Source organism: Opisthocomus hoazin, chromosome 4 (genome assembly GCF_030867145.1).
Source record: "Opisthocomus hoazin isolate bOpiHoa1 chromosome 4, bOpiHoa1.hap1, whole genome shotgun sequence".
In the NCBI taxonomy this organism is placed as follows: Eukaryota; Metazoa; Chordata; class Aves; order Opisthocomiformes; family Opisthocomidae; genus Opisthocomus; species Opisthocomus hoazin.
The window spans coordinates 72,983,707-73,009,252 of record NC_134417.1 but is presented as its reverse complement, the minus strand read 5'-3'; the positions used below and the strand labels follow the sequence as shown (position 1 = coordinate 73,009,252).

The following is a 25,546-nucleotide window of genomic DNA, read 5'->3' as shown; positions in this document are numbered from 1 at the left end:
CCGAGAGATCATGGCATTTTATCCCTCATGACATTTTACTGCTCCACCTGTATGAGATCAGACAAATAGGATTTCCATCTGCAATTTCTTATGCTTCCTACTTCTGTTGCTAAGGCTACAGAAAGAATACTCTAAGAGAGTGATGCTTTTATTTATTTGAAAATGTTAATAAAAATTTGTGAAAAGTCATGCAGCTTGATAAAAATGCACGAAGCGAACCTCCAGTAACCCTGTCACATCTCTCTACTTCTGTTAAATACTGTGCTGCTAAAAAGTCTGGTGACAATGTGAAAGCTTGCGATTCTTTTTTTTTTTTCCTCCTTGTCATTCACACTGCAATTTGTTGCAGACTCTCCAAAATCTCCATTGCCAATTTTGTGTTCTAGAAATAAATACAATGTTTCATTACTGTGAAAAGCTAGACAGGCTGCACATGAATGCATACCAGTGTTACAGAAGAAAGAAAAGAAAAAAAAAATTCATTTTCATTACTTATTATGTTCTGTGTATGAACTACCACAGCTATTAAGTGTTTCATCAGCATTTTCTTCCGCAGTTGACAGCATTTAGCCAGCATTTTTGGAAGGCCAAATGCACATTTTATAAATGGAACTGTCTTAACTTTGGTCCCCCTCTTGATATGAATTTTGAGCTTTGGCCCCATTTGTTCTCTTTGAAGAGCCTGTAGAACTCAGACTATCTCAATGAAGACAGGCCATTGACTTCCTGATAATGCTGAAATCTCTGAAGCTATAATTGCTAAATTTACACATAGTGAAGTGTCTGACCAAATCTGAAACGATGTACCCATCTGCTTACATGCCAAGTTGTTGCTGTTTTGGGATAATAGATAATTGACTCTCCCATATTACAAAAACATGAAAGATTTTCAAAATGGCACAGAGTAATCCATCAATGTCAGCAGGATTCCTACAGCTTTTAAAAGTCATCCCGAAGGATTGGTGTTATCCAAACCAGAATTATGTGGCTTAGTTTAACAACTTTTTACTTGCCTACCCAAATTCCTCTGCACTAACGACTCAGTAATGAATTCACCCTCACTCCCTGCTCCAAGCAGCTATGCACAATTTGCTGCATGCCGTGAAATCAGCTAGGGCTGTTTGCTCTGCATGGGTTGAAATGAACATCATCCTCTGGTTTTTGCATGACTGAATCGATACAAATATCCCTCATGGGGACACTCTAGGTAAACATGGCAAAGAGGGTCAGAAAGGAAGTGAATGGAAAGAAGAGAGCTTCCCAGCCACACCAATATTCAGCTTTTACTAGCTGAATCTATTTTCAGTGAACTTGTGCAAGCAAGGTCTGAGACATGTATAACTGAAATAATTAATTCAGAAAGAAAGTACAAGGTCTGTTGTTGATACTGCTCATAGCTCTTTTCAGTCATGAGTTCAGTGATTCCAGAATAATTGTAATGTGCCTTAGGAACTTGGAGATGAAGAGGGACATGAAAATGTAAAATATTATCATCAAGAAAATTCAAAGGCAGATTCCATTAAATTCTGAATCCCCTGTCTCCTTCCTTGCTATAAAAATTCATTATCATCAGCATGTTAAATTAAATGCCTTGTGTGCCGACACAGCTAAACATGTGGAAATGAACTCAGGATTGTCATGGAGAACTGTGAATTCCCTTACTCTGGAGTGGGAAATTTCTTCCCCCCTCCTCAAGTTTAAAAGATGTAGAGAATGAATCTCACCTCCCGTCTTCGCCTTTTTCTTTTTCAGCTATATCAGAGTTATTAGTAGAAACACCAACCCTTGGATTTAGTATAAGAATAATGGAAATGTTCACAGGCTTGTTGCTACAACACTGCTTGCAGAGCTGGTAATGAATCCAGTCCAGCTGAAGACTATAGTAAGACCGAGTGCAAGTGTCAAGATCACCTTGATTTAAGTAAGAAATTAATAAATTCAATACAAAAAGATATATGAGGCTTTTGTCTAGTTTACCATTTTGCAACTGAAAGCCTGAAAGAAAACAAGACAGTGATATATTGGTCTGCTGGCCAGCTAGAAAGCGTGACATCACTGGTGGAAAACACAGCTGGACAAGTGGGAAAAAAAGTGAGTAAATTAATGCCTGTCCCAGATTCTAATTCCAGTTGCAGGTGGCATACTGTTTGGTGTGATTTAGTAAGAGCAGAGGACTAGGATGTTTCATGTGCTACCTGTGCTGCTCCCAGATCAATTCACTTCCTAGCACTTCTTTATAGCTATTAAAAATAATCAAATACTGGATTTAGCAATAATTTACTGAGATTTTAATTTGTTTTAGGATGTCATCTGAAGCAGCTTCTTTTCTGATAAAGTTCAGATGCTTTCCCTAACATCACATGAAGAAGTGAGGAATGCTTTTTTAACTTGACTCAGTTTGAAAAAAAGAGACTTGATTTTTTTAAAAATAAATTACATTCTTCATCTCCATCGTCTCCAAAGTAACAAGGTAACTTTCCAAAATCAACTCTTGAAAAGTGTGAATTAAAACATTTCAAAATAGCAATAGCAACCTTTTTGAAAAAGAATGTAATAAAACTTTTTTAGAAACACTGCAGGAAAATCCTGTACATCTTAGCCTTAAATTACTATATCATTTAACAGCAAATTTTAGCCCTCTTAAAACAAGAATATCACATCTAAATATTCTGCTACATAGAAAAGCAAAAGAGGTATCCATGATGGTTTCTGTGCAACTCCAGCATATCCCAAGACTGTTTCTCCAGTACATCCTAAACCTCTGTTGTAACTTTCAAGTTCTAACTATAAAAAGAATAATATGACATTTAACTTAATTTAGTAAATGGATACCAATAAGAGCGCCAGAACAGCTGTGTTTTCTTCGGCCAAATATCTTTTCAGTCTGGTCCCAAGAACTGGCTGGGAACAATGCCTAGGAAGAGTAAAGGACCAGGGCAAACAGTGGTAATTCCCCACTTCCCATAGGTTCTGGTGATCTGCTCTTCAGAAACTCCCTTTGTGTTTAATAATCCTTGACAAATTTCTATTCCATGAATTTGTCTAATTTTGCAGATTTTGGCATCCACAACATTCAGTGTCAATGAACTCCAGAGCTTTCAGAGTTTAATGATGTGCAGTAGGGAGGAATCATATGGGACACTTGTTTAATCCTCTAGAACATTACAGAAACATCAAAGCTGTGAACAGCAAGCATCCAAAGAGAGATTTCTGGGCTTAAATTACTCTGGCTCAAAACCACCAAGACAACTGTGTTTTAAATACAATTGAACATGAAATGGTCTAAGGTAACTGTAAGACAGGGTCTGAAATGGCAGAGAACCTGATGTAATACCACCCTCAACTGCAAAAACAGGTTTTTTAGTCACAGTAGTTTTAGCCCTGAAAGTGCCAGTAAGCTTCATTTATACTAATGACCAAAGTTTAATCAAAATTGTGAAAATAATTGCAAGCCTATAGGAGAAGCCCTTATTTTCACTCCCTCACTTGCATGAATCCTTTACATACACCAAAGAATATATAATGTAGTAATTATTAACTGCAAACAAGAAACAATTGTACTCCCCTAAAATCAAAAATAAGAAAGATGGAAACTTTTGTTATGATACAGATTTTGCAAGTAGACTGGGTAAGCTGCAGCCATGTAATTAAAACAGTTAAAGTGGAATTCTTCACTTGGAAATTGAAATACTCTTAAATAAAAATTGTTGTTTCCCTTATTTTAGGCAAGGGCTAAGTATGACTTGAGCTCATTAATATCTGTCCCCAAAATGAAGCAACATTAGAATGCAGATATCAAAGATAAAACTGATTGTATCTATTTTTTGTAGGTTTTTTTTGACATGGTTTTTTGCACATACAGATTTCAGAACAAAAGTACTGCTCTTTTGCTCTCTAAAGAATCAGCCAACTCCAGTGACAAATCCGTGTTCTACAAATCTTCATTCCTCCCCACTTACATTTCAAATGTTTTCATTCAAATAAAAATTAAAAGCCTAAAATCTGGTTAAACCTTTGTATTGAATATGCATTTTTTTGATACTTTATAATGGACATTAAATGTAGCCGTGTTAAAAAAGGATCCTGTCCTGATGCAGAAATTGATAGTATCCCACATTTTATTACGCCGAATGAGTATATCAAAATGCTGTCCATGGAATTCACTCTTGCATTGCTGACGATCACCAAAAGGTAAAGGAAGATACAAACTCAATTTAAGCAAAATATTTGAGCTATAAGTTCAAAAGCTAAATGAGCCAGCAACTCTACACAGATAATTAAAAGCTCTAAGAGATGGTAAGTCAGAAAATAGAATTTAGAAGTAAAGCGTGTCTCTCACAGCTTGGGATGAGGAAAGAGAACAGAAATACTCATTAAACCTATGTGATAATAAGGATTTTTTTTCTTCAACACAGAACATTCTTCTCAGTAGCTTGGAGGGACCGTGGTTTCAGAACACAGTGTTAGTAATGCTGCGTCTTACCTCTAAATCCTTCAGATGCAACTGGCACTAAAACATTGGGGTAGGAGGAAAAAAGAAAAAAGGAACAAAACAGAGGCAGGCTTGGTCAAAACTGACAGCTCACTGTGTGACTATGATATTGTTTAGTTTTGAGGCTTCAATTATGCATGGACAAGTTTTTCTACTTCTAATAGAGTGCATTGAAGCAGTAATCGCAGGACTGCCTTATCATTTGTCCAGCTGAGTGATATTTAATCTTAACCATTATTTTTTTTCCTTGCTCAGACTTGCAGCAAGAACACAGCAGTGGGCACGCTGACACTGCTGTCAGTAGGTGAGAGTAATTGCTCTCAAATCCCAAGGGCTGTAAAACTCAATCCCTTCTGTTGTTTTTGCCAGTCAGAATCAGACGTCTTCACTTCCATGAGTGACTGGGACTGATAAGGGATAAGCCTTCTTCTGGGCAGAAACTCTGGAAGAAAACACAAAATTCAGCAAAAGACTGGTGCCAGTAGGAAATCCAGCAGTGGTGTTCTGATAGGGATAAGACTTTCTGGGTCTACGCTACAGGAACTGCTAAAATTTACATTTCAAACAACATCTAAAGAAACTAAAGAAAGGAGAGAAAAAGAAAGAAGGGTGTCTTCAGTTAGCAGCAACTCTATTTTGGTTACAAGCAATACACAGCAGGAGATATCAGTGAGATCCACAGGAATAAATGAATCATTTCGCTACCTAAAAAATAAACTTGTTTTGCACAGAAAAAACCACAATTCTCTGTGCTCACAAGTAATATGTTGGGAGGAGTGGAGAAAGTAAAATATAGTCAAGTTTGATTTGACTTAGCATGCTCAGCATGCTGTTTCTTACTTGGAACTGAATCTTCTCCTGTCATACAGTTGCAATCATTCATTCTGTTCTAAGAATTTATAAGAAAAATTGTGTTTTTCTCACTCTTCATCGTGCAAAGCAATAAAACCTTACTGTTAGCATGGCTGCACTCACCTGAAACCTGACTGTGATTTAATCTCTTATTTTATTGCTGGATTTCTTTTTGATATTGGAAGTTTGTGAAAGACTTGTTTTGATGTAGTATCTCTATACAGTGGCAACAAATTCAAAAGTAATTCACATATCCCAAAGTTATTTTGCAAAGTTTGTCATCTTCTGCTAATGCCAATGTAAGCTATATATCAGAGACTCCTCCATTTCAATTTATCTGTATTTTACTTTTCAGTGTTGTATTGTTCACTGGGGTTTAAGTGGTCACGAGGATCAGGGACAGAGAATGGTGAAGCAAAGGACCAAGCAAGTTGCCTAGAAGTCTTCTATAAAGCCAGCAGCTTGAGTTGCTTTACAGAAGATCTGGGACAAAGACAAAATCTATAAATAAGAAAGGAAAATCACCTCTGTACAGAGCTCTACATAGCCATAATCACAGGATATCACTTGAAAAATTATGAACATTTCGAACTGTGGAAAAATTATTATGCAACAACTGTGTAACGCACAATTCTATATTAATGCATTATTAAGCCTTTTCCAGTGCTCAGCGGCCATGCCTACATTAGAAAGCCCTGTAGCAAAACAGGCATGCATTTGTGGACACCTCAGTGCAGATGCTGGGGACCCAACAGTCATACTAGATGTGTTTTGCAGATCAGTTCATTTTCCAGTAAATGCAAAGAGCAACAGGCAACAAGAACCTCTGCTACCCACCTTGATTACCTTATGGCTACAGTGCTTTGAGGATCAACAGAAGGGTTGGTCATACCACGACCATGAATCTGAGTTTATTTTAACAATATTAATACATGTAATTTACTTAATAATAGTGAGTTATTTTAGTGCACACATGCATTTTATGAGAGTGTGTAAAAAAAAGATAGCATATATATCCTATTTTTCTTGCTTGAAAGAAGCATCTCTCCATCATCCATCAGCAGTCAGACCTGCAGTCCTAGCTAGCAGGTGAGGTCCCAGATGACTGGAGGATTGCCAGTGTAACACCCATGTACAAGAAGGGCCGGAAGGAGGATCCCGCAAACTACAGGCCCATCAACCTGACCTCAGTGCCGGGGAAGAATATGGAGCAGTTCATCTTGAATGCACTCACCAGGCATGCGAAGGACAGCAAGGGGGTCAGGCCCAGCCAGCATGGGTTCATGAAAGTCAGGTCCTGCTTGACCAACCTGATCTCTTTCTATGACCAGGTGACCCGCCCAGTGGATGAGGAAAAGACTGTGAATGTCATCTACCTGGACTTTAGTAAGGCCTTTGACGCTGTTCCTCACAGCATCCTCCTGGAGAAACTAGCTGCCCATGGTTTGGATGGGTGTACACTTCACTGGATAAAGAACTGGCTGAATGGCCGAGCACAGAGAGTGGTGGTGAATGGAGTTAAATCCAGCTGGTTGCTGGTCACAAGTGGTGTTCCCAGGGTCTCAGTTCTGGGGCCAGTCTTGTTTAACATTTTTATCAATGATCTGAATGAGCAGATTGAGTGCTCCTTCAGTAAGTTTGCAGATGACACCAAGCTAGGCGGGAGTGTTGATCTGCTTGAGGGTAGGCAGGCTTTACAGACGCATCTGGACAGGCTGGATCGATGGGCCAAGGTCAACCGCATGAGGCTCAACAAGGCCAAGTGTCAGGTCCTGCACTTGGGTCACAACAACCCCATGCAATGCTACAGGCTTGGGGAAGAGTGGCTGGAAAGCTGCCTGGTGGAAAATGACCCTGGAGTGCTGGCTGATAGCTGGCTGAACATGAGCCAGAAGTATGCCCAGGTGGCCAAGGAGGCCAACAGCATCCTGGCTTGTATCAGGAAGAGTGTGGCCAGCAGGAGCAAGCAAGTGATCATGCCCCTGTACTCAACACTGGCGAGGCCGCACCTGGAGTGCTGTGTTCAGTTTTGGGCCCCTCACTACAAGAAGGGCATTGAGTTACTGGAGCATGTCCAGAGAAGAGCAACGAGGCTGGTGAGGGGTTTAGAGAACAAGTCTTATGAAGAGTAGCTGAGAGAACTGGGGCTGTTTAGTCTGGAGAAGAGGAGGCTGAGGGGAGACCTTATTGCTCTCTACAATTATCTGAAAGGAGGCTGTGGTGAGGCAGGTGTTGGTCTCTTCTCCCAACTAACTTGTGATAGGATGAGGGGAAATGGCCTCAAGTTGTGTCAGGGGAGGTTTACATTGGATATGAGGAAAACTTTCTTTACTGAAAGAGTGGTCAGGCACTGGAACAGGCCCATGGAAGTGATGGAGTCGCCATCCCTGGAGGCGTTCAAAAATTGTGTAGATATTGCACTTCGAGACACGGTTTAGCAGGCATAGTGGTGTTGGGGTGACAGATGGATCTGATGATCTTAGAGGTCTTTTCCATCCTATATGATTCTATGATTCTAAGACAAGCCAAACTAGACATATTCATTAAGACATATTCTCACACTTATTGCTTTTTCAAGGACTTACAGTGTGTGCAGCAACAACTTTCACCCTACACATTGCATTTCCTAGTCTCTGTGTATTCTAAATAAAAGGCACTTCTGAATGTCCTGAGCACAATAAACAAAAATGGTTGATTACTCAAACAGAAAACCCAAAACTGTCTCCAACCCCCAAGACTGGAATGAAGAGTCCCAAGAAAGATGGCGACAGGGGGGAAACCAGGAAAGCTAGATGTGAAATTAAAAGATTGCAAAATCCCAGAAATTTAAGAAACACACACTGTAGAAGAAGATTTTTTGATAGAAATAGCACTTCATTTTTTAATATCCCACCTGTTTTCTCAAATATGCCCCATAACAATCCCTGTCGCTAAAGCGTGGTACACATTTTCCCCCGTCAACTTGGCACCCACAGGACCACGTAGGCTGCCTTTGCATTGCCCAGTCTTCAACACTGATCAGTTAGTGCATATGGGATGCAATTCTGTTGCTTTCAAACTCCAAAGCCTCTCCTCTAACTTAGTGGGAAACACTTCAGCTTCTGACAGCCCCATAGTTATTCCACATAGAAGACTAATGTTTGGCTTTGAGGCCTTTGGGAAGAAAATCTTCAAATTCATCCAAGTTCTCCTTAAGTGCTATGAGCTGACCACCTTTTAGAACAGGAAACCTCCCCTAGGAAGGCAAAAGGTTAAATCCTTAATTAACATACAGAAAACAAAAGTACAGAGAAAACCATAAAAAGAACATAAAAAGTTAGACTCTACTAATAATATGTCTTAAAAAAAAATTGTCACTGCAAGTTTCTTCAAGATAAGCCTTAGCCATGCATGTTCATATCTTCAAAGGGAGATTCTTTGATGCCTTCATTTGACATGAAGCTAAGCAACCAATTCTGTTACACTGCATCACTACCATCTTTTGAGGGCTGATTTGGACTGCTGACAACCTGTTTCTCCACCTGTCCCAAGCCTCTCTATTGTGGGGATTTCTCTAGGACTGTAACATTTGTGCCCATCTGTACAGGATGAGATCTCACCCTTTTTACATCTGTCGCTCTTCAGAGCTTGCTCCCTCTCTCTGTTTATGTTATATAGTGGGAATGAAACCTTAATTAATCACTTCAAAAGGATAGCCCCAGAGACCTACATGATCTTGCTCTGTATTTGGGCTCTAAAGTATCAATTGCAAATAAAACAAATGGGACAAACCTCCATCCTTGGGAACCTTTTTGTATTTACAGCATTCTAGTCCTTAACTGGCACATTATAATAACCCTACTAAATTAGGAGAAAAGATGAATATTTTGAAGACTGTCATACTGTTTTATTAAATGTTTGTGATAAGCATTATACATTGATTTTACCCTATAATCTCCATCTTGCTATCAGCTCTCCAGAAAGACCAAAAATGCTACATGCATAGAAAAATCTGGCTTGTAGCAGAAACCTGTTCTTCCTGTCCTTTGCCTTTTGCTTGACATCTCCAGTTTTGCAGGTTTGTGCTACCGCAACACTGCACCTGTGCACCACAAAATTCCTATTCTCCAGCAACAAAATGGGACTTGGAGGTCTTGTCTTCTCCTTTCCAAGGCCCTGCTCAGTTCTGAAGGTCTGGCACATCAAATGACTTCAGCTACTGCTTCTGCTAATCTCTGCAATGCAGTTCAACTTCCAGTTCAAGAGAACATCTTTAATCAAAAAAGCACTTGAATATGTCCGTCTTTTTGCATGAGTTATGTCCTGAATCATAGTGCCAAACAAATAGAGGAGGCAAAACAGAGCTGTGAAGAGAGACAGCAAGTGTCCTGGAGTCCCTAGTGGCTGCGTGCCTTCAGCTCTTGGACCACAGAGAGAGGATCTCCAAAGAGAATCTGGCCATTATCACCTTTCCTACGTACAGGAGCAGATCCACCCTGGCTACTGAAAAGATGCGATAAATTGATTTATATTGTACTTTCTGTAGCTGTTCACGATGGCCTGAACTTCATGTTTAACTCCAGTTAATCTTAAAGCAGCCTGTGGATTAGGGCCTATGGGAGACCCAGGAAGGTGCTGCTGTAAAGTTACAGAACAGCTCCTAGTAACTCTAACAGACAACATAGATGAACAGACTCATTACTTTAAAATAGCAAGAAAATTCAGTGGAACTAAGCTACGCTCCACACAGGCTGATTTTATTATTTTCCACATTATGACTGTATAGATTTCATAACGCAGGAAACATTTAGAGTTCTTTTCAAACAGTACGCAGAAGTTTCTGTGTATTGCCTTCTCTTTTGGCCCTAGTTGTTTGTTCTGGTTTTTTTGTTTTGTTATTATTTTTGTTTTGTTTTTTTTGTGGGGGGAGGTGTGGGGGTGTGGTTTGGTTTGTTTTTTTAAAGCTGGATAGAAAGTAAAGTCATCATAATGAAGAGAAGCAGAAAACAATAGCAAGCGAAAATTAAAGACATGTCCATCACTGTTAGCCTTCCAGTAGAAGAAGTCTTCCACATTTGCATGGCAAGACCAAGCAAATACTTTAGAGAGAAACTGTATCTGTGATGGAGGGATGTTATGTCATTAAATATGAGTGGCAGGTAGTACTTATCCCCTGGATTTTCTTCAGTAAGTACTGCAACACACACAGAAGGAGGGTTTCAAAAATCAATATGCTCTCCAGCACTACTGATAAGCTCCCAACCTGCAGAAAACTTTGTGACCCACAGATTCTTCCGCTGCGAATAACTGTTGTACTCGTCACCTCCTCTACAAAGCTGGGCACCAAGGTTTTTTTGTAAAAGGCATGTGTGTTGTAGTAGGGATTTACAACAGAATCCGATAATGTGTAAAACCACAACTCAGTTATCTTATTGTGCTGGGAAGACTTCAAAAAAAGAGAGGGCTGCCACAGAACACAAAACCGGAATTCAGTAAACTCCGTAAGGGTGATGTACTTTTGAGGTTAAGAAGCTACAATGCTACTAATCTGTGAGGAAAGATGGCCCTGGAAAAATACCACTCTACATATGTCCATTCACAAGCATTCATTTTTTTCCTGAATACTGCCTTATGTGAGTGCTAGAGGGGGAGCTCTGACTCGTTTCACTTCATAAAAGCTTGGAATTCAACTGAATGGAGACACTGCATGGGGATCTACTGGTAAACCATGGAAAGGTCAGCTATGTGAACTTTCCTGTATTTGAGACATCTTCCACTTCACCTGCTGAAATAATTAGAAGGATCAATCTGTGTTCCGCCTGAATGAATTCCTACAAATACAGCCAGATGGGGATTACAGGGGGCAAAAAACAAATCATAAAATCAACATGCAATTCAAACTAGCGACTTCGACATTTATGCAAGAGGAAACATAATTAGTACTGTGCAAACTACGAAGCTTAAAAAGCAACAAACACAAAACACACCTCTTGGAAAGGATAATAATATTTTGACTCATGCTGTGGAGACACCATTGTTTCTACAGATGTGGTTTATATTGCTTTGCTTTTGTTATTGTGTAAGCTAACAACCCAAAATCTGAAAGATACTTTGTTGGTCTGAGAGTGAGCTCCTCACAATGAAAACATGAACAGCACTGTTGCTTTGGAAGCAGAATATAAAGGAGTAAAAATGTTAATGGTAGCTTATTCCAAGCTTTATTTTATTGAGAAATATGATGTAGACTTCATTAACAAGAAAGCCTAAACCTATACCTCAAAAAAAATCAGTAAAAATACAGCAATCATTATATTAGCATTAGCTATCTGTTTATAAAGACAAAAATCAATTCATCCAGTGTGTTTATCTAGAACCACTAAGATAAAACAGCAAAATTCGCACAAATCACCATAGGCAGAGAAATTTTACACCACTTACAACATAACATTATAGTCAACTTATGCTCTCCCGATACCAGTTAAAACCGAGAGCAGCTTTAAAGACAGAACTGGTGCTCCCTTGGACTTACATTACATCCATATGAGGGCAATCTGGCAGTTAAAGTTTTTTAAACAACCAATCGGAGGTTGAATGAAACCATAAAACAGAGGGAGAACAACAAAAAAATTTCATTTAGATGTATTTGATCCATGTTCTTCTTCGGAAGACCAACAATCAAACAGTATGGGGAAGTTCTTTTAAGAACCAGCCTAGAATTTTTTCCAATTTATTATTTCTTTAAGAGCTTTTCCCCTACTTGTCTGGATATCACTATCCATAAAGACAGGGCAAAGTCTCACAGATGTAGTTGTTCACCCAAACTTATAAGAAATAGTTCTTTTTTTTTTTTTTTTTTTTCCAAATATTACTTCATTTTCCAGTTCTCCAGCAAGAACTGCTACAACATGGGACTTCCCATAACAGTTTTCCAGCAAAGAGACAGATATCCTCAAGAGACTGTTTTCAAAAGTCAGACAGGACAGGCTTCTGCTTCAGCACAGGAGAAGCTGGCTTCCATATGCTGACAGGGTCACAAATACAGAGACCATGGGATTCTCTTCCCCTATCAGTGTTTGAATACCCTGAAGTAAATATCTTCATTTTTTACTTACCCCAAATCAAAGACAACAAATTGAATAAAAAAATAGATTGAATTCCTACCTCAATCTGTGTGGTGTTGTCATGTCCTTCTTCAAGCAGCAGGTCCGTGAAACCCCCTGGCTCAGAGGAATCCTGCCCCATGCTAGCTCTATTGGTGTCAACTGATTTGAGAGACTCTGAGTGCCTTCTCCACCTGTGGCTGTTTACATGTGAATCCACTTGTACATTTTCCTCTACTCCAGGGAAGCTCTGAACAACTTGATAAAACACACCTGTTTGACATAAAAAAAAAAAAAAGAACACTATAATAAGTTGAGTGGAACTTTGGTTTACTAATCATAACTGAAAACATAAGAATGGTAAACTTTTAGTAAATGTTTTGAACTACTTTATAGCATAGCCAATTATATCTCTGATAAATCTACAACAGCATAAGAGTTTAAGAGATAGCATATTATACTTCCACAAAATTCAAGACTTTGGACTAAGTTTTGTAGATTCCTCTAAACATCTCAAATGTTTTATTTCCTGCTTATTTTATGTCTAGGAAAAGGTTTCCCTGTAACTTTAATAAATTTGACACTTTGCTACCCATATGTGTCACTTTTCAAAATAAAATAAATCTAAGAAAAAAATCACTTAATAATCTGAAAAAACAAAAGTAGAAGAGGAAGAGAAACGCTGGTATGGACTTAGCTTTTGCTACTAATTTCATGTAGAAAGAGGTTGGAAGCCATGGTGAAAGGCAGCCAAATAAACATTATGAGAGGCATGAAATTCCCATAAACATCTGTTGCAGTGTAAAAATGAAGTTGCTGTATTGTGGAAGTGATAAATGCAAATGATGTGTGAAGTCTGCAGGCATTCACTATGTCTCCCATAAAGGGTGAACAGTTGGGTGGTACATATTCCTTTTGGACTTTATTCATGCTCATTAACAACTTTTTCATACTAGTAAAACTATCACCAAGACTAAACTACAAATTCTTCAGTAGTTTCCAGTTTGCCCAATCCACAAGCTAGTCAAAGTATTTTTTATTAATTTATTTCAGATAACACTATCAAGACGGGTTAGAGTAATTTTGCGTACTTTGCGCTAAAAATCAGATATGCTTTTCATACTGTCTTTGGGTCTAAAAGGAGAAGTAGAGGGGTGCTCTGTGCTTTCCATGTGCCAGGAAGAAGGGGATCTTGTTCAAAAAACAGAACTATGAGGTTCCAAATGAACTCTCAAGAGAAGTGGCAAATAGTGCAGAAATATTTCTATTGCTTCTGTTTGGCAGAAGCTTCTGAGCAAAGGAAGGCAGTGCTTCCAAGGTTCTAACTAAGCATTCTATATACTGTCTAGGTACATTAAAGATGGAAAAATAGAAAATTACCCATCAAAGGTTTAAACAAGAAGTAAGATTTTACTGCGTCATAGCAGGAACAGGTATAGGAGTCACAGATATAGGAGCATCTGCCAGACATTGTTCTTGACAGACCAGAAAGAGTTACCGTACAGAAACAGTCTCTAACAAGATTTAGGCTCCATTTGATTTCATTTTTCAAATTCCCCAAAATCTACCAAATTTACTTCCTAAGCTATTTGATCACTTTCAACCATGCTGATATTAGTGTGAGCTGAAGGTGCTTTGTCACCTAGAGAAATCGATATTTAACAGAAATGCAAAATAAGCAATCTTGGGCCACAACTTTCCTCAGACCCCAAGTAATCAGCTTTCTTTTAGTTGTTGGCTTTTCGAAACCTGTTTCCTTGTATTTCTTAAAAGTCTTAGAATCCTTCTTTTCAACAAATTGCCACCGGGTTCCCTGCTTTATCAGGCAATCAGCTGCCAGACGCAGAAGGACAGCTCAGCAGATGAGCCGACTTATTCCTCCACGGCCTTTATCAAAATCTATTCAAAGCTGCCCTGTCTGCTTCAGCTTGGAGGCACTCACCATGGTGTTAGGGGGATAAGGGCATCAGGAAGCTAATAGACATGGCAAACTTCTCAGATACAATCACAGATAGGCACTTTCTGCCTGTGATATGTAATGTCTCAGACTGGATCCATGGAGGCAACGTTTGCCCTCCTGCCCCAGCTAGGTCTGCAGAACCAAGACACCTTGGCACCTGCTGCAAGGCACTGGGAGCATCAGACACCTACAAACAGGAGTAACAGTGCAACAGCTACGTGTCTGTAGGACCCCGCTCACTTCTTCTCAAGCATCTTCGCTGGCTGCCCTTGGTGGCTCAAACCCCAGATTCAGAGAGGCAAAAAGCATATTTACCCTCATTTGGCACTTCCACTGCAGCCTACTCTTTTTATGGTCAACAAGCAACATGTTGAGGCAATCACTGAAATTAGCAAATAAAAAATGCAAAACTTGGGGAGGGGTCTTAAATCCTATTCTCTTCAGGCTGAGCCTTGTCTATAAGGGAAAGCAATTACACTTTGCTCTTTTACACCCTGAATAGAAATGAATGTGGTTTCTAAGCTTTAAGGTGTTGTAACTAAACTGCTTTTTAAAACAATAATAATCTAGTGGAGAGAAGAAGGAGATAGGCCCTACCATTCTGTGATTCTGTTCAAGTATTTCTACTGGCCTGGAAATTCTACACATTTTTCTCCATATTTTTCTTTCACAACGTAATGGCATCATGGCATCTGCAAAATTTGGCATAGGCCATTCCCTGTTAGAGAAATCCTTGATGTCTTCAGTGCACAACTTTTATTCTGTTTCAACAGTTTAAATTATGTGATTTTTCTCTTGAAACACAGAAAATGTTCTAAAACAAATTGTTACTGCCATTACATTGATAAATATTATTTTACAGGTACAAGCTACACTGACATAAGGAAGCTTTCTAATCATCCAGCTGTATCAGAATGCATTATGTCCTTCTAAATTTAATAGTAGCAAGAATTAAAAGCACAAACTGACAAGGTTTTCAGTTGAAAACTAGTCTTTGGGTTGTTTTTTTCACTGTTATCTGTGAAAGCTTCTACCAGGGTGTCACCACTAGACTAGCTAACTGTCCTGGACTGGCAGAGTGGGGATACTGAAGCTACAATGTGAGATAAAATCTGGATGTGTTTTCAGGGAATAAACAGAGAAATTTACTGTAGGCTTCCTCCCTCCTTAAACTTTTTCCTTAAGCTACTGGGGACGGAAAGAGACAATGGTCTTTAGCTAAACCAGCTCTGACCTAGCACATTGTCCCTGGTTTATCCTGACAGATCTCTAATGCAGAGAAGGTGACAAACAAGACGTTTTTTTTTTAAATGAGCTGAATGTGGTGTCATATAAGTAAATACAATTGAAAAATATAAATTATCAATCAATGGACAGATAAATTAATTTTCAAGTTCTAAACGCAGACAGCTCATGAAGAAAAAGCATTCAGGGATCTAAAATTCCAATACTTTACAAGTTAGAACTATTTCTTTTTTCTGGTTGAAATCTCTGTGTAGCTAGTAGATGACATAAAAGGCATTTTAGAGGAAACGTACCAAAGTATTATACTCTTATCTTTTAGATCTCAGAGCTCGCACCTAATTAACATTGAAGGAGAACAAGTCATTTAAATCAATTGGAAAGCAGCCAAATACTGTAATATCTGAATACTAATAAAATCATAATATTGGCAAACATAGATGAGTAATAACTTGTTCAACCTGTATGAACAGAGACACAGAACTACCACAAGCCTTCAAATGAGTTAAAATTGGAACTACAGTTTTTAGCTGATATTTTTACGTGCAAACCACAAGAGTGTTGTAAATAGTTCTGTCACTGGCATGCAAATACCTCAGTTGAAGGTCTGTAGAGTGATATTGCACTGTAGTATCTTGGAGGCAGTGAAAATATACTACAGGACTTTCCAATGAACTTGTAATTAAGCTGGTGTTTTGGTCTGATCTTTCAGCTCTCCTCCTTGAAGTTTTCATAAAATTAGCAATGAAAATCATTATGTCTGCAGCTCCTCTCCCCCTTGGGCTAAGTTAAAATTTAAGATTTTAATTCTGTGTTGAATAAAGCTAGAAAGGCTGTGGGGTGGGGGTGAGGGAAACAAATCTATAAAAAGCTTTCATTGCTCCGAGGTGATTTGGAGTTAATGAATGACTGTTTGCAAGTTCAGAAACTCTTGTCCCAGTTGGCCAGTTCAGCCCTTTGTAGTCGATGTGATTGATCAGAATTATCACTAAAGGCATTCAGGGAATCGGGGTATCATTCACACACGCTGAAAGGACCTATGCAGAATATTTAGAGAGGACACTGGGGAACGGGAATGGGTGAAAAGTACAGACAGACTCACTTTCGCTCACATTAAGGCAGGTGCTTCAAATTTCCTTCTGTATAGGTTTACATGCTGACAGGAATAAGACTTAAAAGATTTTAGCATCTATTATTTCCTAAACCACCATGTACCCAGATAGCAGGTTTTTGACTACATTAGCTTGTGTTTTAACAATTACAAAACAAGCTTTTAAACTCTATTAAGATAACCTGATGGAGGACACATGACCGAAACCTGTATCTTCTTGTACATCAGGACCTGACTTCTGAGGTGGCTCTGCTAGTCTGAGGTTTTTGGCAGGAAGGTGTGTGTCCTGTACTACGAAAATACACAGTACTGCTTAACACTTACCATTAACATAAATCAGTGCTGAAAGTGGAGAACAACTAAATACGTAGAGAAGTTCGCCTACTTCAGTATCGTCAGTCATGAAGTGCGGATGGGATTATATAGGAAAGATTTGCAGAAAGGCAAGAGACTGCCTCACTACGAGAGCACAGGTTCTCTGCTTTGCCAAGTCTGCCCTCAAAAAAAAGGGGAAAAATTCTAAGTAAACAAAACCAAATTGAAACAGCAGAGCCTGACAAGTAGACATCTCTGATTTAGTAGGGAATTCTGGTCTGTGCAAAGTTTTATTTAGAATGAAGATCTAGCTCTCACTTTAGAAGAAAAAGAAACGTTCAAAATTTTATGAACAGCAATGTAGTTGAAGAGGAAAGAAACCCTATTTTGAAACAAAAAAAGCCAAATAAGTAAATCACTTACTACTTACTCAACTGTATTGGGTTATTTTTCCCACTTGTTCTACAAGGTCAAACAGAGATTTGTAGAATGTTGCAGCACATAAGAAATTCAGAACTGCATTTCTGAAACACGTGTTAATTACATTTCATGACTGCACATATTTGGGATAACTCTGCAATTTGACTAATTTCATAAATGCACCATAATCAGCCAGGCTTTTTTTTGAAAGCCCAGAGATACTCACATCTTGAAACCTCTATTCAGCAGATTGCTTGTGAGATCTAGTATCATCTTTCTAAATCTGCTACAGCCCAAATGCCGGCAAAATCAAATTCATTCATCAAGGAACTGAAAATGTCATAATACTTCTTTAACTTAAGTAACTTTCTACAGCTGGTCTCGTGAATTTTTATTGGGGGATGACGGGTTTGAAAACAGCCTCCCAAGAAGGACTTGGGGGTACTGGTAGATTAAAAGCTGGACATGAGCCAACGATGTGCGCTCGTAGCCCAGAAGGCCAACCATCTCCTGGGTTGTATCAAAAGCAGCGTGGCCAGCAGGTTGAGGGAGGGGATTCTGCCCCTCTACTCCGCTCTGGTGAGACTCCCTCCTGGAGTCCTGTGTCCAGCTCTGGAGCCCTCAGCACATGAAAGACATGGACTGGTTTGAGCAGGTCCAGAGGAAGGCCAGAAAAGTGAGCAGAGGGCTGGAACACCTCACCTGTGAAGAAAGGCTGAGAGACTTGGGGCTATTCAGCCTGGAGAAGAGAAGGCCCCGGGGTGACCTTATAGCAGCCTTCCAGTACTTAACGGGGGCTTGTAAGAAGGATGGGGACAAACTTTTCAGCAGGGCCTGTTGCAAAACGACAAGGGGTAACAGTTTTAAACTAAAAGAGGGTAGATTTAGACTGAACATAAGGAAGAAACTTTTTACAATGAGGGTGGTGAAACACTGGAACACGTTGCCCAGAGAAGTGTTAGATGCCCCATCCCTGGAAACATTCAAGGCCAGGTTGGATGGGGTTCTGAGCAACCTTATCTAGTTGAAGATGTCTGTGCTTGCTTGCAGGAGGGTTGGACTAGATGACCTTTAAAAGTCCCTTCCAACTCAAACTATTCTATGATTCCATGATTGTATTAGTAAAGATGGGAAACCAACAAATGCTCTGGAAGATACAAATACAGCACCCATGAAGTGATAGACTCTTCAAAACATAAACATTCCTTTAAAGCATTCTCCAAGTAGAGTGCTCATATACTGAATGCCCAATACCATAGCAAAATCACATCATACTTCTCGTAACAAGAATTTCCAGTTTAAATTATCTCTGCCTATGAACATCTCAACCCTACAGAGATGTCTTTTTCTGCTGTACCTGATTCATGGCACTAGGACCAGTTCCATCTTCTGAGCTTAATGTAGGAAAGAAATAACAGATATGCTTGACTTTCAAAATGCCCGTGATAATGACAGGATAAATTTCTTAACACACTCTTAAACAACAAAATTTGTAAAAACTATCCCACAGTGACAATTAGCACACAAATAGCTGTGTCAATTTGGATCATGATTTTAAAAAACAACAAAAGACCACACCCTGACATTTTCTTTTTCAAAGCTTGGCTGAGACTGGTAAAAGGATTTTGATATTATATGTGAGAATGATGTTTAGGATGATGTTATTAGCACCAAACAGCGAATGAGAATTTGTGCGGCCTGCAAAGGGAGTCAGAGATTAACAATAATAAAATAGTAAAGGATGGCAGATTATGATCACCATACTGAAACTGCTACTCTTGAATTGTATGCACAGAACAACAAATATTGTCTAAAATAATAACACCACTTTGATGCATGTTTTTCTTGCAATTATACAATAAATAATTACTAAGACTTGTGTCTAACACAGAATTAGTATCAATAATAATAGGTGTTGTGGCAGGGAAATAACATAACTGGTAATTTCCTTACACATGCATTTTATAAAAGATCCACTTTTTCCTTCACAACCTCTTTCTAGTCAGTAACTATTTTTCACTACCACAAGTGGTCCCAAAGAGCATACTACCACACTTCTAGAACTTTATCTTCATCATAACTGTAACTGTTGCAGGTTTGGTTTTTTTTTTAAATTGTCTGATTTACTTTCATTTTGCAATTATTTATGTAAAGTCAGGAGTCCAAGTTCACTGACAACAAAACTGTTACTTTGATAAGCGTATATCAACACTGAGAAAATACCGTCTAATTCCAGCTTCACTCCTATTCTCCAGCTACATAAACACCATATTTCAACATGCATTTTGAATTTATAAGCAATCTGATTATAGCTTTATAATGTATTATGGATTTGTTTTGCTACTCTCCCATCAGTTCCACTCGGGGACGAGGACCCAAGTTTATAGCTAACTGGATACATGTAGAACCAAAAAAAAAACCAAACCAAAAAGCAACTCATGCCTCAAAGAAGGCTTGCAATCTTGAAGATGCTGGGTAATAAGAGAAGGGAGAGAGAGTTTTGGCCAGTAAATAGTGATATGAGTCATCATCAAAAACCTAACCAGTATCAAGATTTTGAAGCCGTTATAATAAGATTTAAAAAGGAAAAAAAGAAGTGTTATCATTTGATATGCTTAAATTTTTTTATACATATAATCTAGGTGGATTTGAGTTGCTTTCACAACTGAGGTTTAAACAGTGACAAGAGTCTAAGAAATGCCAAAGATAACAGAAGTGGAAGGCATACAACATTTCACACCTGCTAGGCTCTTCCACGTCTCATGCCCATCTGGATTCCACAGATGCAAACCTTTTGTATTACTTTTGGAAGAGTAAAAACACAATTATGCTTACACTAACAACACAGAGTATAATCCTTTATTGCAACACTCCACTTTCAGAGACAGGGAGACAAAATTGCTTTGAAATCAGACCACAGAAAATGAAGATGGAATTCATAGCCTTTCCTTACAAAAGAAGCTCTAATAGGCTTAGAAACCCAGCCATAGAAAAATCAGTTTGAGTACTACTCAGCATCCCTAGCAACAAAAAAACAGAAAAGCCAGAAGTGTGTAGTTCTGATTTAATTTAAAACGTCACAGACGTACTGTTACTGATGTGGCATTTTCCAGAGCTTTCAGGTGGATCAGGTCAGAGAGCTGGACTTCATGGAGTGCATGAAAAAAATCAAACCCATGCTATTAGTGCCTATCTAAACTCTGTATACAATGCACAGCTGAAATAGTTTCTCCAGCTGAAAGATGAGAAAGTAAAGAGTGTTCTTTCTCCTTAAGTGTTGGTTGTCTCAGCTGCTGTAATTTCAGTACAGCTTCTCTTCACACACCTTTGGTCTTTGTTATACATACAACCATTTATTAACACTGGCCTTCAAACTTTTTTCAGCTGGAGATCCCTAAATATTTCCTAGTAGGGTTGTAAATTTAAGTCTACTCAAAGGAATACTTCTTGGTTCTTGTTTTCCTCTCCTTCTTTCCAGCACACAATTTTGCATTTTAGAAGGGAAACTTGACTTTCCTAATCTCACCTGACTGGCAGAAAAGAGGTGCTTCCTGATACACTGAACAGTGCTGGGGTTCTTGCTTCTGGCCTTTTACTTTCAGCTACCCTTATTCAGCATGATTCACATCACCTAATGTTTGCGCACCATGCAAATAGGTTGCATATCCACATTCCCAGTAGCACTTCCAATAATTATTAGCAATGCAGACACCTAAGTATACCTAGGTGAATATTTATCACGTACTAAGTTTCCACGTATAACAAAAGGAAGAATATCTGTATTGTTCTTATGTTGCTCCCACAGAACTCAAAATAATATTCATAATCATCTTTTTTTTGTGGATTATCAAATTACAGCATAGAAAAGCAGGAAGTTAAAATGTCTTAAACAATCTGAGGTTTTCTGATTAACCATTCTAACAATAATGTCAAAATGTTCATTCATGTGTAATGTCCAAAGTTCACTATATCACAAACCCTCACTAAGCCACAAAATTATTTGTGTAAAAGGCAGCAAAAAATAACAAATTCAACAAAAAAAAATATCCTGCTAAGAGAAATGGAGATCTCTCTATAATATTCTATTTATATGCAAATTCTTGCTTTTCCAAACTAAATTCAAAGGTTTTCCAGAGAATACTAATATCAACCATACCTAATTTAAACTCATTGGACAAAAGTTTGTAAAGACTTTTTTCTAGCTGATAACTGCATTACAGTATGATTGCCAACAATGGACACTAGCATCTCCAATGTGTCCACCTCACTATTCCAATTTGAAAGCATCTTTCTCTTTCCTGAAGGATCCAGCAATCCCTTGCACTACAACAACCCAGGGATGCCAACCCCATGGTGGATCAGCATCTCCTTTAGATTCATGCTTAACCAGAACAAGCAAGGAATTCATTCAGCTAGAAGGCATGCACCTATGTGCACAGATAGGTAAATGATAAAAATGAAGTTAAAAAGTTGGATGAACAATTTTGCAGTCACACTGTTAGGACTAACTTCTGTTTCTGGGCAGCAGAGAAAAGCGTACATAAATGAAGTAGTCATTCATAATTTGAACTACAGCATATGTTTGGAACTCCTTTTGCATGAGTTGTCGAGGGAGGAGAGAGCAAATATCTGGGATGTGCCAAACTCTGTTTGTTTAATTTAGGCCCTTCCCAGCAGTCAATGGCAAATGCAACTTTGGTAGAAGGGTTATCTTCATTTTCAGCCTGAGGAAAAGCCAGGGGCTAAGAGAGATGCAAGCTCATTACTTGAAAAACTAGCACAGAGCTACACTTTTTGAAATCTGCAGAGGCAAAGAACAGCAATTCCAGGGACACCGCTCTGTCCAAGACAACGTTGGTTAGCTCTCCACAGGCCTGTCACTCACTGGTGCTGGAATGGCATCAGAGGGTAATTGGCTTCCTGGGTAGTCCTGTCAGTCTGACTTCGAGTCAGGCATAGGGATCAATGTCAGCATTCACACCAAAGGCAACTACACTGTATTTGGTGGCTCAAGCAAAAGAGATGCAGACAGAAAAATATAGCTCACATACAAACACAATGGAGCTACCCGTACATACGTGTATATGCAACATCAATTTGCAGGCACAGACTAAAGTCTGAGCAACCCATCGCAGTGGAAAGAAGAGAAGGGTGGCATAACACCTCGTTGGGTACAACACTGATGGGCACACAGAACAAGGTTTTCCTCTCCTCCCTTGTCAGCAGTGCCTAAAAGACTGTAATGACCTTGTTAACAAATTTGTCTCCAAACAGGGACAAACTCCCAAGCCCCTTATCTGCTCCTAACTAATTTCTTACTGAATCTGTGGCAGTGGGCCAAAATACAGCCTACAGAAAGAGTGCCACAGCTCAGAACTCAAACCGACCTGAACACCTTCAAACAAGGCAGATCATGCAGCACAGCCCCAGCATGACTGAAACACGACACATTTTTCCTGCTGTGTCCTCAGTTCCCTCTGCCCCCCTCACAAGAGTAGAAAGGAAGTGGTTTGCGGTATTAGATGTTTCACAGAGCTCAAGATTTGGAAAACTGGAAAATGAACAAGCAATTGCCGTTGCCCAGAAATGTGTAGAGGGGAATGCAATAGTATTAGACATTATAAAAGCTGAAGAAACAAGCTGCATGACTTTTCTTCCACTGTGCTGGTAAAGGAAAGTTTTTGAAGATTGGAAGGTTAAAATTTGCAGCGGTTTGTGGAGACAAAACTTTGGCTTTCCTTAATCTCAATGCTAAAATGCACAAAGTGATTTCAGACAGAAGTTAAAATTTAAACCCTTTCATTTTCATTATGGATTAAATAAGGAAATTTTATATCTTTCATTTTCTGCACATGAAGGTTTCTTAGACCAACAGTGATTCAAGATTCAGAAAGATTATGCCAGCTCCAAGCAAACAGATTGATCACTAGTGGAATTAACAAATTCATTTAATAAAAAGTGAAGGCTTAGTGCCAGAACTCACTACACCGTGGTGTCAAGACACGGTTTTCAAAAAATGTCCTGCAAAAAGTAAAAGTAGTAAATTGGCATGTTCAAACATGGAGTTGCTCCAAGGGTCAGGAAAAATAAAGATGGTCTCAGTGGGCTTATGTGGTGGGGTTACATGTTTAGGTCAGCAATGGTTGGGAAATACGTTATGTGTTAGTAATTTAAAATTCTCAAAGTATTTTTGACCCAATTTTCTTGGCTTTACAGACACCCTGAATTATGCTTACCGTGTTTTATTCCTGAGGCTTTCTCTGTAGAGATGGGATGGTCAAGAAATGACAATGATGATAATCTTTTTTTTTAGATGAACTTGAAGTTTGTGTCAATGTCTCTTCACCCTCAACCCACAATTGCTGTTCAACTTAAATTTCTCTATACATTTACCCAGTTCCCTCATTTACATATATTTTGTTCCAAAAGAATAGTACAAAACTTTAAAAAAGAAGATCTACTCCCTTCTATTTTCATCCACGTGCATTAAGCAGGTATTTTCAAAACTTTTGAAAACATAATAGTGATTTTAAACAACAAGGGCTCCAGTCTGGCTTGATGCAGTAAGTCAGGACCGTAGATATGGATCTCTGTAAGACCAGCCACTAGGGAAGTCAGAACATTTCAACTTTCCAGGAAGCACAAAAGAAAACTAAATAACTATAGTAAACATATATGGTGTAGAGACTGATTTTATAAAAGGAATCAAAAACGTACTATGAAAGCCTGGGTTACTTGATTTTTTTAATAGTATTTTTGCAAAACAGCTCAATGGATACTTCGCATTTGCTATCTGTAAGATGCAGATAAAGATACTGGCTTTGTCTGTTAAACATATTCTGTGTTATTGATGACAAGCCCTAGATAATAACTACATACTATTTTATTACTGAAATGTCATTGTTTATTTCTTCGAGGCTCTTTGTCACTATGCAGAGGCAAACTATTTTCTGTTTTATCAAACAAAGATTAAATTTCTCACTGAAATTAAAACGGCTCTAAACGCCTTCAGCTTCTTTTCAGGAAAAGTTCTCATTTTAGCATCATTAGGAGATCTGCTGGAGAAAAACATCATGCTTCCAGCACACTAATGGGAGAAAATTAGAGTGGAGACTGTTCTTAAGCTCTGGCACAAAATCTGCATTGCTAGACTTGATGTGGGAACCAAAAAAATAAATAAATCATACATTATGGAGGAATTGTTGTAGATAGGTATTTAGAGTTAAAGAACAGTTGTATTAAACCTATCAAGAAAGAGACATAAAATTAAGAATTCAGCCAGCTAGAGATATGAATGATAGAAAGACATTCTTTGTTTAGCAGAAAAGAAATAATCCATTTAAAACCGGCAGAGATACCAGAGAAACAGAAGAGAAAATATTGCATCAATCTTGAATCTTGTCAAAGCAATGAAACTATCTAGCAAGTGTTTAACTGGACTGCCTGTTATATGGAGTATTGAATACTGCCTTCCTCTTCTCCCAAAAGACAGACAAACTAGTCTGTGCACTTTGCAGATATGGGGAGTAAAGTGCAGGAAGGGCATGTTTTCACACTTTTTAACTGACCAACAGGAATGAAAGGACTCAACTCCTATAAAGGAGTTTTAGAATTTACAAATATAGTTTTTTGTATATATTAAATTTGACACTGTTTACATGCACTTCTATTGTGCCTAAATAAAAGGAGGAAACTGCATTGCTGGTATCCACTTCTAACACTTGGAACTTACGGGGAACTTGGATAGACATGTTCTCGGAAACTATTGAATAAATGTGGGTTTTTTCTTGATTATACACCTTCCAATTCTACCACAACATTGCCAAGAAAAAACATTAACAGCTTTGCAGTACTCCTGCTAGGGTGGCTTTGCTAGCATGCCGTGTACGTACGTTTCATCTGTGCCTTTTCCTAATGAGGAGGCAGAGATGGATACTGCCAGGTTGGAAGGCACATGGTGCTTTGGAAGCTGTTGTACAGGGGTGAGCCAGCTCAAGTGACATCACTGTACACTTACAAAAGGCCAGATTCACAACTCTTTCTGCTGTGCCTTGTGCTTTTCTAAGTGGAAGACA

The 25,546-nt window shown here is 38.7% G+C and overlaps 1 protein-coding gene across 4 annotated transcripts in view; it reads right to left on the bottom strand.

Moving 5' to 3' along the window:
• PLXDC2 (plexin domain containing 2) overlaps window positions 1-25,546 on the bottom strand; it is a 283,407-nt gene that overhangs the window by 142,967 nt on the left and 114,894 nt on the right. For all 4 annotated transcript variants that reach the window (XM_075419491.1, XM_075419492.1, XM_075419493.1 and 1 more), the window contains one exon: window positions 12,485-12,696. In XM_075419491.1, the coding sequence (XP_075275606.1) occupies window positions 12,485-12,696 (212 nt within the window). The remainder of the gene's footprint in view (window positions 1-12,484; window positions 12,697-25,546) is intronic.